Below are 12,025 nucleotides of genomic sequence, written 5' to 3'. Positions count from 1 at the left end.
ATGGTAACTCCGAACATGGCCATGTAACATGTCTAAGATCATGGAATTGTCACCCCAATGCCATTGGCACTGGGGTGACAATTCCATGATCCCCGGGTCTCTAGCACAGAACCCGGGTACTGCCAAACTGCCTTTTCAGGGTTTGCACTGCAGCTGCTGCTGCTGCCAACCCCTCAGACAGGTTTCTGCCACCCTGGGGTCAAGGCAGTCCTGGCCCAGGAAGGCAGAACAAAGGGTTTCCTCTGAGAGAGGGTGTTACACCCTCTCCCTTTGGAAATAGGTGTGAGGGCTGGGGAGGAGTAGCCTCCCCCAGCCTCTGGAAATGCTTTGATGGGCACAGATGGTGCCCATCTCTGCATAAGCCAGTCTACACTGGTTTAGGGATCCCCCAGCCCTGCTCTGGCACGAAACTGGACAAAGGAAAGGGGAGTGACCACTCCCCTGACCTGCACCTCCCAGGGGAGGTGCCCAGAGCTCCTCCAGTGTGTCCCAGACCTCTGCCATCTTGGAAACAGAGGTGGCTGTGGCACACTGGACTGCTCTGACTGGCCAGTGCCAGCAGGTGACGTCAGAGGCTCCTTCTGATAGGCTCTTACCTCTCTTGGTAGCCAATCCTCCTTCCTAGGTAGCCAAACCTCCTTTTCTGGCTATTTAAGGTCTCTGCTTTGGGGAATTCTTCAGATAATGAATGCAAGATCTCACCAGAGTTCCTCTGCATCTCCCTCTTCACCTTCTACCAAAGGATCGACCGCTGACTGCTCAGGACGCCTGCAAAACCGCAACAAAGTAGCAAGACGACTACTAGCAACCTTGTATCACTTCATCCTGCCGGCTTTCTCGATTGTTTCCAGGTGGTGCATGCTCTGGGGGTAGCCTGCCTCCTTTCTGCACCAGGAGCTCTGAAGAAATCTCCCGTGGGTCAACGGAATCCTCCCCCTGCAACCGCAGGCACCAAAAGACGGCATCACCGGTCCTCTGGGTCCCCTCTCAGCATGACGAGTGTGGTCCCTGGAACTCAGCAACTCTGTCCAAGTGACTCCCACAGTCCAGTGACTCTTCAGTCCAAGTTTGGTGGAGTTAAGTCCTTGCCTCCCTACGCTAGAGTGCATTGCTGGGTACTGTGTGATTTGCAGCTACTCCGGCTCCTGAGCACTCTTCCAGGATTTCCTTCGTGCACAGCCAAGCCTGGGTCTCCGACACTCTAACCTGCAGTGCACAACCCTCTGAGTTGTCCTCCGGCGTCGTGGGATTCCCTTTTGTGACTTCAGGTGGACTCCGTTCACTTTTCTTCTAAGTGCCTGTTCAGGTACTTCTGCGGGTGCTGCCTGCTTCTGTGAGGGCTCCCTACGTTGCTGGGTGCCCCTTCTGTCTCCTCATCCAAGTGGTGACATCCTCCTGGGCCACAGCAGCATCCAAAAACCCTAACCGCGACCCTTGCAGCTAGCAAGGCTTGTTTGCGGTCTTTCTGCGTGGGAACGCCTCTGCAAGCTTCTTCACGACGTTGGACATCCATCCTCCAAAGGGGAAGTTCCTAGTCCTCTTCGTTCTTGCAGATCACCAAGCTTCTTCCAACAGGTGGCAGCCTCCTTGCACCCTCAGCTGGCATTTCTTGGGCTCCTGCCCACTCTCAACACTGTCGCGACTCTTGGACTTGGTCCCCTTGTCTTACAGGTACTCAGGTCCGGAAATCCACTATTGTTGCATTGCTGGTGTTTGTTCTTCCTGCAGAATCCCCCTATCACGACTTCTGTGCTCTCTGGGGGTAGTAGGTGCACTTTACACCTACCTTTCAGGGTCTTGGGGTGGGCTATTTTTCTAACCCTCACTGTTTTCTTACAGTCCCAGCGACCCTCTACAAGCTCACATAGGTTTGGGGTCCATTTGTGGTTCGCATTCTACTTTTGGAGTATATGGTTTGTGTTGCCCCTATACCTATGTGCTCCTATTACAATCTATTGTAACTTTACACTGCTTGCATTACTTTTCTTGCTATTACCAGCATAATTTTGGTTTGTGTACATATATCTTGTGTATATAACTTATACTCATACTGAGGGTACTCACTGAGATACTTTTGGCATATTGTCATAAAATGAAAATGTCACTTACCCAGTGTACATCTGTTCGTGGCATCAGTCGCAGTAGATTCGCATGTTTTGCAATAGCTCGCCATCTGGTGTTGGGCCGGAGTGTTACAAGTTGTTTTTCTTCGAAGAAGTCTTTCGAGTCACGGGACCGAGTGACTCCTCCTTTTGTCTCCATTGCGCATGGGCGTCGACTCCATCTTCGATTGTTTTTCCCCGCAGAGGGTGAGGTAGGAGTTGAATTGTAGTAATAGTGCCCATGCAATGGAGTGACTAAGTATGCACCTATTTAAGGTTGAGATGATACATATATAAATAATTGAAGGTAACTTCCAAACTGCTACAGGCTCCCGGGGAGGCGGGTGGGCACATGCGAATCTACTGCGACTGATGCCACGAACAGATGTACACTGGGTAAGTGACATTTTCAGTTCGATGGCTTCTGTCGCTGTAGATACGCATGTTTTGCATAGACTAGTAAGCAGTTATCTCCCCAAAAGCGGTGGATCAGCCTGTAGGAGTGGAAGTAGTCTGAAATAATGTTCTTAATACGGCTTGACCTACTGTGGCTTGTTGTGCGGATAACACGTCTACACAGTAGTGCTTGGTGAATGTGTGAGGCGTAGACCATGTGGCTGCCTTACATATTTCTTGCATTGGGATGTTTCCTAGAAAGGCCATGGTAGCACCTTTCTTTCTGGTTGAGTGTGCCCTTGGTGTAATGGGCAGCTGTCGTTTAGCTTTAAGGTAGCAGATTTGGATGCATTTAACTATCCATCTGGCTATACCTTGTTTTGATATTGGGTTTCCTGCATGAGGTTTTTGAAATGCAATAAATAGTTGTTTAGTCTTTCTGATGTTTTTTGTTCTGTCAATGTAATACATCAATGCTCTTTTGACATCTAATGTATGTAGTGCCCTTTCAGCTACGGTATCTGGCTGTGGAAAGAACACTGGAAGTTCCACTGTTTGATTTAGATGGAACGGTGAAATAAGCTTTGGCAAAAATTTAGGATTGGTCCTTAGGACGACCTTATTCTTGTGTAGTTGTATAAAAGGTTCCTGTATTGTAAACGCCTGAATCTCGCTTACTCTTCTTAGGGAAGTAATGGCGATGAGAAATGCCACCTTCCAGGTTAGGAACTGTATGTCGCAGGAGTGCATGGGTTCAAAAGGTGGACCCATAAGTCTAGTTAGGACAACATTTAGGTTCCATGAAGGAACAGGTGGTGTTCTTGGTGGTATAATTCTCCTAAGGCCCTCCATGAATGCTTTAATGACTGGTATCTAATATAGGGAAGTTGAATAGGTAGTCTGCAGGTATGCAGATATTGCTGCAAGGTGTATTTTAATGGAAGAGAAAGCCAGGTTAGATTTTTGTAAGTGAAGCAAGTAACCCACTACATGTTCTGGAGTTGTGTGTAATGGTTGTATTTGATTAATATGGCAGTAGCAAACAAACCTCTTCCATTTACTTGCATAGCAGTGCCTGGTGGATGGCCTTCTGGCTTGTTTTATGACTTCCATACATTCTTGGGTAAGTTGTAAGTGCCCGAATTCTAGGATTTCAGGAGCCAGATTGCTAGATTCAGCGATGCTGGATCTGGGTGTCTGATCTTTTGGTTGTGCTGTGTCAACAGATCTGGCCTGTTGGGCAATTTGATGCAGGGTACTACTGATAGGTCTAGCAGCGTTGTGTACCAGGGTTGCCTTGCCCAAGTTGGTGCTATCAATATGAGTTTGAGTTTGCTTTGACTGAGTTTGTTTACCAGGTAAGGAAGGAGAGGGAGAGGAGGAAAAGCGTAAGCAAATATCCCTGACCAGTTCATCCATAGGGCATTGCCTTGGGATTGTTCGTGTGGGTATCTGGATGCATAGTTTTGGCATTTTGCGTTCTCCCTTGTCGCAAACAAGTCTATCTGAGGTGTTCCCCAGAGTTTGAAATAAGTGTTCAGAATTTGGGGGTGAATTTCCCATTCGTGGACCTGTTGGTGATCTCGAGAGAGATTGTCTGCGAGTTGATTTTGGATCCCTGGTATAAATTGTGCTATTAGGCGAATTTGGTTGTGAATTGCCCAACGCCAAATCTTTTGTGCTAGCAGGCTTAACTGCGTGGAGTGCGTCCCCCCCTGCTTGTTTAGATAATACATTGTTGTCATGTTGTCTGTTTTGACGAGAATGTATTTGTGAACTATTATTGGTTGGAAAGCTTTTAGTGCTTGAAAAACTGCTAGAAGTTCTAGGTGATTTATATGCAGTTTTGTTTGATGTACGTTCCATTGTCCTTGTATGCTGTGTTGATCGAGGTGTGCTCCCCACCCTGTCATGGAAGCATCTGTTGTTATTACGTATTGTGGCACTGGGTCTTGGAAAGGCCGCCCTTTGTTTAAATTTATGTTGTTCCACCATAGAAGCGAGAGGTAAGTTTGGCGGTCTATTAACACCAGATCTAGAAGGTGACCCTGTGCTTGTGACCATTGTGATGCTAGGCACTGTTGTAAGGGCCTCATGTGCAGTCTTGCGTTTGGGACAATGGCTATGCATGAAGACATCATGCCTAGGAGTTGTAGTACCATCTTTGCGTGTATCCTTTGTGTTGGATACATGCGTTGTATGATGGTGTTGAAATTTCGAATTCTTTGTGGACTTGGAGTGGCTACTCCTTTTGATGTGTCTATTATGGCTCCCAGGTATTGTTGTACCTTGCGCGGCAGAATTTAGGATTTTGTGAAATTGACGGTGAACCCTAGTTTGAAGAGGGTTTGTATGATATGATTTGTGTGATTTGAGCACTGTATTAACGAATGGGCCTTGATTAGCCAGTCGTCTAGATATGGGAACACATGTATTTGCTGCCTTCTTATGTGTGCAGCGACTACCGCTAGGCATTTGGTAAAGACTCTTGGTGCGGTTGTTAATCCGAAAGGCAGTACCTTGAATTGGTAATGTATTCCTTTGAATACAAACCTTAGGTATTTCCTGTGCGATGGGTGTATTGGTATATGGAAATAAGCATCCTTGAGGTCTAAAGTTGCCATGTAGTCGTGTAGTTTTAGCAATGGCAATACTTCTTGTAGTGTGACCATGTGAAAGTGGTCTGATTTGATGAAAGTGTTCACTACTCTGAGGTCTAGGATTGGTCTCAGCGTTTTGTCCTTCTTTGGTATCAGAAAGTACAGTGAGTAAACTCCTGTGTTTATTTGTGTGTTTGGCACTAATTCGATTGCATTCTTTTGCAATAGTGCCTGCACTTCTATCTCCAGGAGATTGGAATGGTGTGTTGTCAAATTTTGTGCTTTTGGTGGTATGTTTGGAGGGAATTGTAGAAATTCTATGCAATAACCATGTTGGATAATTGCTAGAACCCAAGTGTCTGTAGTGATTTCCTCCCATGCTTTGTAATAATGACTTATTCTTCCCCCCACTGGTGTTGTGTGGAGGGGGTGAGTGACATGTGGGTCACTGTTTAGTAGTAGGGGTTTTGGGGCTCTGAAATCTTCCTCTATTTCTAGGGAATTGCCCTCCTCTATATTGTCCCCGAAAACCTCCTCTATACTGTCCCTGGTAACTGGACGGTGTTGCTTGTGAGGTGCTGGCTTGTGTGCTCTGACCCCGAAACCCCCCTCGAAAGGGCGTTTTACGGAATGTGCTGTAATTCCCTCTGCTCTGCGGGGAGTAGAGTGCGCCCATGGCTTTGGCAGTGTCCGTATCTTTTTTGAGTTTCTCAATCGCTGTGTCCACTTCTGGACCGAACAGTTCTTTTTCATTAAAAGGCATATTGAGAACTGCTTGTTGAATCTCTGGTTTAAATCCAGACGTTCGGAGCCATGCATGCCTTCTGATAGTTACAGATGTATTAATTGTCCGTGCAGCTGTATCTGCAGCGTCCATGGAGGAGCGGATCTGGTTGTTGGAAATGGTCTGTCCCTCCTCAACCACTTGTTTTGCCCTATTTTGTAAGTCCTTGGGCAGATGTTCAATGAGATGTTGCATCTCGTCCCAGTGGGCTCTGTCATAGCGCGCAAGTAGTGCCTGGGAGTTCGCGATGCGCCACTGGTTTGCAGCTTGTGCTGCGACTCTTTTACCAGCTGCATCGAACTTGCGGCTTTCTTTATCTGGGGGTGGTGCATCTCCAGATGTGTGAGAGTTGGCCCTTTTCCTAGCTGCTCCTACAACGACAGAGTCTGGTGGCAGCTGTGTAGTGATGAAAACCGGGTCTGTAGGAGGCGCCTTATACTTTTTTTCCACCCTTGGTGTGATTGCCCTACTTTTGACCGGCTCCTTAAAGATTTCTTTCGCGTGCCGGAGCATACCAGGGAGCATAGGCAGGCTTTGGTATGAGCTGTGGGTGGAGGAGAGTGTGTTGAATAAAAAATCATCCTCGACCTGTTCTGAGTGGAGGCTTACGTTGTGAAATTGTGCTGCTCTAGCCACCACTTGAGAATACGCGGTGCTGTCTTCTGGTGGAGATGGCTTCGTAGGGTATGCCTCCGGACTGTTATCTGACACTGGGGCGTCGAATAGGTCCCATGCGTCTTGATCTTGGTCACCCTGGCTTATGGTGGTGTGAGGTGGGGAGTGTGATGGAGTTCGTGCTGGTGAGACGTTAATCACGGGCGGAGGAGAGGGTGGTGGGGTAACTCTTTTCACCACTTTTGGTTGTGGTGTCTGTTCAGTCTGGAACTCCAACCTTCTCTTTCTCCTAATGGGGGGAAGGGTGCTTATTTTTCCTGTCCCCTGCTGTATGAAGATACGCTTTTGCGTATGGTCCACATCAGTTGCTTGTAGCTCTTCCTCAAACCTATGCTTTTGCATTTGGGAGGTTAGCGAGTGCTCTTCTGTATAAGAGCCTGAAGCTGGGTCGCTTGCAGTTTGTTTCGGCATCGAAACCCTGTCTGCGTGTTTTTTCGGCTCCGAGGTGACTTTTTTCTTTTTCGGGGCCGAAACCTCTCGGCGTCGATCTTCTTCGGTGCCGCTGTCTCGGCGTCGAGCCGTGTCCACACCGGCATCTCGGTGTCGAGGCTTGTCTCCAGCACTTTCTCGGTCCCGAGAAGGCTGCGTGCCGGTGTCTCGACCGGAGTCGGACGACCTCGGCACTGTTTGGGCCTTTTTCGGTGCCGACGGTCGGTCACCGAATTTATGGGTGGAGCCATGGCCGGATGGCAGTGGCGTCCCCTGGGCCTTGCAAATCTTTCTCTGTGTGGTTTTCGACGTCTTACTCACGGTTTGTGTATCGTCGAATCCTTCGGAGTCCGATTCTTGGATCGAGAAGGTACCTTCCTCTTTCTGCTCCTCGAACTCTCGGTGGGCTGTCAGCGCGGACGCCATCTGAAGTCTTCTGGCTCGACGGTCTCGGAGTGTCTTTCGGGACCGGAACGCACGACAGGCCTCACAGGTGTCTTCACTGTGCTCAGGTGACAGGCACAGGTTACAGACCAAGTGTTGGTCTGTATAGGGGTATTTATTGTGGCATTTGGGGCAGAAACGGAACGGGGTCCGTTCCATCGGCGTTCTTCAGCACGCGGTCGGGCCGACCAGGCCCCGACGGGGGATCGAAAAACTACCCCGAAGGGCACCGGAGCTCTTCGATCTTCGATGCGGTGTGGAATTTAAGTACGCCGATCCCGAACGCAACAATACCGACGAAAATCTTCAGAAATTAGCTAATTTTCCGTTCCGAAACTCGGAGCGACAGGAACACGTCCGAACCCGATGGCGGAAAAAAAACAATCGAAGATGGAGTCGACGCCCATGCGCAATGGAGACAAAAGGAGGAGTCACTCGGTCCCGTGACTCGAAAGACTTCTTCGAAGAAAAACAACTTGTAACACTCCGGCCCAACACCAGATGGCGAGCTATTGCAAAACATGCGTATCTACAGCGACAGATGCCATCGAACATAAAGTACCTTTATTTTTAGTATATCTGTGTATTGTGTTTTCTTATGATATTGTGCATATGACACCAGTGGTATAGTAGGAGCTTTACATGTCTCCTAGTTCAGCCTAAGCTGCTTTGCCATAGCTACCTTCTATCAGTCTAAGCTGCTAGAAACACCTCTTCTACACTAATAAGGGATAACTGGACCTGGCACAAGGTGTAAGTACCTCTGGTACCCACTACAAGCCAGGCCAGCCTCCTACACACCCTGCTTTAGGGCTAGAAGGCCTCCCAGAGGGGAGACTTACCTATATTGCATGCAGTGTGTAGTAAACAGGGCACATAGGCCCTGGTCACTATCAAGTTTGAGACCACATCAAATACCAGGCAAAAAGTGGTGGCTAACCATTACAAAAGATGCCTTTTCTCACAAACAGTGGTAAAGCGAAAGGGTGGGAAGAAAGTAACACAGAAAGAGGAAGGACATTGAAAGGCAAAAAAAACAGGACTGAGAAAATAGAAAGTAGACTGTCTGATATTGAAGTTATTCTCACCGATCCTCATTGGGGCCCAGCAGCGGGCTTTGCCCAGCAAAGCCCAGCAGGTTGATATGGTCCTTGATCACCATCATATGACCCACTCTGTAGTCCTCATTTAGGCCTCCTGCTGCATTGGTCACAATCAGTGTTTGCACACCAATCAGGTGGAACACCCTGACTGGGAAAGTCACCTAAGAAGAAGCAGAGACAAGCAAGTGTGGGTAAGAGCAACAACATAACTGAGTAGATTAGAAAATGTGTTTCTGAGCTCAACAGGACTTAGGCTGCAAATTGTACCACAGGGTTAGACGTGCCTGAGGAACTCAAAGTGTACAGCTGAATTAAACATGACTGAAGAAGCTACAGAATTAGCAGTAGAGGTACAAGGTGTCAGAGGTGATAAGAGAATGTGCCATAATGATTCTAGAACCAAGAATGGAGTGAAAAGCAATTAAGTAATGTCCCTTAAAAGTCAGCTGTGAAGGGCTAATAAATTAAACAGGAGACTTTCTAGACTGAATTCACATTTCTTAGGTGATTGGGGAAATGAATTCTAATTCATGTTTACAAAAAATACCCAAGCCTGGAGCCTAAGTGAAGCTTGGAGTTGTTAAGAAACTATGCTAAACATTTGCTCTATTGCATTACCAAATCAAAGAAGTGTTGTTGAAAGAGTTAGGTGGCTTTTGAACCTCCTCATTCAAGAGAGAAGTGATTCCATTTGTATTTTTTCAGTGATTTTATGAAGTTGCGGTGAAATACTGCAACATCAAGAAAAATATGATGTAAACAACTGTTTAAGGGTTACATCTATTATTTTTATTTTTAAATCTGGTTCAAAGGACTCAGATAATTGCTTGCGGATTTGTTGGTGGAGAGGTGGAGGTCTTGAAGTTGGAGGTATTGTGCTGGACCTCAGGTAGACTACCTGGCGTGGGGGATTTCCAAAATGTTAGCCCTAGTGCTTTGTTTATTTGAGCTTTGTAACCATTTCATGCTCTGTAGTCCTTGAAATTATTATGTGTGGTCTACTCCATTTGTCCTGGAGTGTCCTGGGTGCCACAGGCTCCAGTATCCACACCTTCTGTCCCGGTTGGTACACAGCCAGGACAGCCTTCTGGTCATGCCATTGTTTCTGTAACTCCTGGCTTGCCTGAAGGTTTTTAGTGGCTTTTCTCATGTACTCAGCCATTCTAGATCTTAAGCCAAGCACATAGTCCACTATATCTTGTTTAGGGGGCTTTAAGGGTTGCTGCCACACCTCATTCACAAGAGCTAATGGATCCCTAACAGGGTGACCAAAAAGGAGTTCAAAAGGACTATAGCCCACTCCCGTCTGGGGTACTACCCTGTAGGTAAAAAAGGATGCATGGTAACAGGAAATCCTATCTCCTTCTGAGCTTTTCAGAGAGTCCCATAACCATACATTTGAGAGTTTTATTAAAACTCTCAACCAACCTATTTGTCTGGGGATGATAAGGTGTAGTGAACTTGTAAGTTACACCACACTCTTTCCACATTGCTTTAAGGTATGCAAACATGAAGGTACTACCTCTGTCTGACACCACCTCCTTTGGAAAGCCCACCCTAGAAAATATTCCCAGGAGGGCCTTTGCTACTGCAGGAGCCGTAGTGGTCCTCAGAGGTATTGCTTCTGCATATCTAGTGGCATGGCCCACTACCACTAAAATGACCCTATTGCCAGAAGCCAGAGGAGGGTCAAGGGGGTCAACAATGTCAACCATTACCCTTTCAAAGGGCAACCCAACGACTGACAGTGGGATCAAGGGGGCTTTTGGGGTGACACCAGTCTTATCACTGGCTTGGCAAGTGACCCAAGAGAGACAAAACTCTTTTGGGTCTTCTGACATGTGAGGCCAGTGAAAGTGAGGGACAAGTCTATCCCAGGTCTTGCTTTGCCCCAGATGTCCAGCAAGGGGAATGTCATGTGCTAAGGTCAAAAGAAACTCCCTATACTGCAAGGGAATGACCAGTCTCCTGGTGGTACCAGGTTTTGGGTCCCTTGCCTCTGTGTATAGGAGATTATTTTCCCAGTACACTTTGTGAGTGTCACTGGCATCCACTGCCTCTTGTTTGACAGTTTACTATCTTAAACCCTCAAGTGTGGGACATGTTTGCTTAGCCACACTTAACTCCTCCCTGGCAGGCCCCCCTGCACCCAAGAGTTCAGCTGTGTCAGCCTGAAGCTCCTCTGGTGTAAGTTCTGCACAGGGAGTAGACTTCTCCTCCTCAAAAAGGGAATCTTCAGTGGAGGAAGGGATAGTGGATAACTTTTTACCCTTTCTACCCCTGCTTTTGGGAAGCTTTTGGTCATTTGTTCCAGGATCCAAGTTTCCCTGTCCTCTTGGCTTTTTGGCCTGAGCTCTTGTCAAAGCAAATACATGCCCAGGAATGCCCAGCATTGCTGCATGAGCCTCCAAATCCACTCAGCCCAAGCTGAAGTCTCCAAGTCATTGCCTTGTAGACACTCTACAGGTAGGTCTGTGGATACCAGAACTTTCTTTGGACCAGTAAACCCCCCCTCCCAGTTGACATAAACAATAGCTATGGGGTGTCTAACAGTGTTATCATGGGCGTCAGTCACTGATGACCAGTTTTTTAGTCACCATTGTGATACTGGCTCCTGTGTCCCTGTAGGCCTCAACCTGAACACCATTTATTAGGGGTTGTTAATTGTATTTATCCATATTAATGGGACAACCAATAAGGGTGGCAAGGTCAATGCCACCATCAGAGACTAAAACAGCCTCAGTGGTTTCCCTAACTAAACCAACCCTCACTACATTACCCAGAGTGAGCCCTGCAACACCTTTGGACCGGTTATTTGTAGTATTATTTTTCCCACCACCACTGTTATTACGAGGGGCACTAGTGGAAGTAGTGGGGGTTGTGGTGGTGGAAGCTTTGGTGTTTTTTCTTTAGACAAGTACTGTCACTTGCCAATGGCCTTTGTTCTTACACATATGACATCAAGGATTTTTATTCTGATGGTTAGAAGAATATTTAGATGACCCCCGAGGAGTTTTATGGGCCTGATGAAGACTCATTGTTTTTATCTTTGTCCCCACCTTTGTCACTAGACGTACCATCCTTCTTATTGTCTTTGTCACCCCCTGTATGAGCTTTCCTGCTCACTCTTGTTCTGACCCATTTGTCTGCCTTCTTTCCCAATTCTTGGGGAGAGGTCATATCTGAGTCTACCAAGTATTGGTGTAACAAATCAGACACACAGTTATTCAAAATATGCTCTCTCACAATTAGATTACATAAGCCCTCATAGTCAGACACTTTGCTGCCATGTAACCAACTTTCTAAAGCCTTCACAGAACATTCCACAAAGTCTATCCAATCTTGTGAGGACTCTTTTCTGGTTTCTCTGAACTTAATTCTATATTGTTCAGTGGTTAAGCCAAATCCATCCAAGAGTGTAGTTTTTAAAAATACTGTAGTTGTCCGAGTCTTCTTCTATGACAGTGAGAAGTCTATCCTTCCCCTTGTTAG

General features: G+C 47.0%; 1 protein-coding gene across 2 annotated transcripts in view; it reads right to left on the bottom strand.

Annotated features, from left to right (window-relative positions):
- LOC138299769 (purine nucleoside phosphorylase-like) overlaps positions 1-12,025 on the bottom strand; it is a 248,556-nt gene that overhangs the window by 138,473 nt on the left and 98,058 nt on the right. For both annotated transcript variants that reach the window (XM_069238310.1, XM_069238311.1), the window contains exon 4: positions 8,519-8,694. In XM_069238310.1, coding sequence (XP_069094411.1) covers positions 8,519-8,694 — 176 coding nt within the window. The remainder of the gene's footprint in view (positions 1-8,518; positions 8,695-12,025) is intronic.

Source organism: Pleurodeles waltl, chromosome 6 (assembly GCF_031143425.1).
Source record: "Pleurodeles waltl isolate 20211129_DDA chromosome 6, aPleWal1.hap1.20221129, whole genome shotgun sequence".
Lineage (NCBI taxonomy): Eukaryota > Metazoa > Chordata > Amphibia > Caudata > Salamandridae > Pleurodeles > Pleurodeles waltl.
This window is presented reverse-complemented; position numbering and strand designations above follow the sequence as displayed.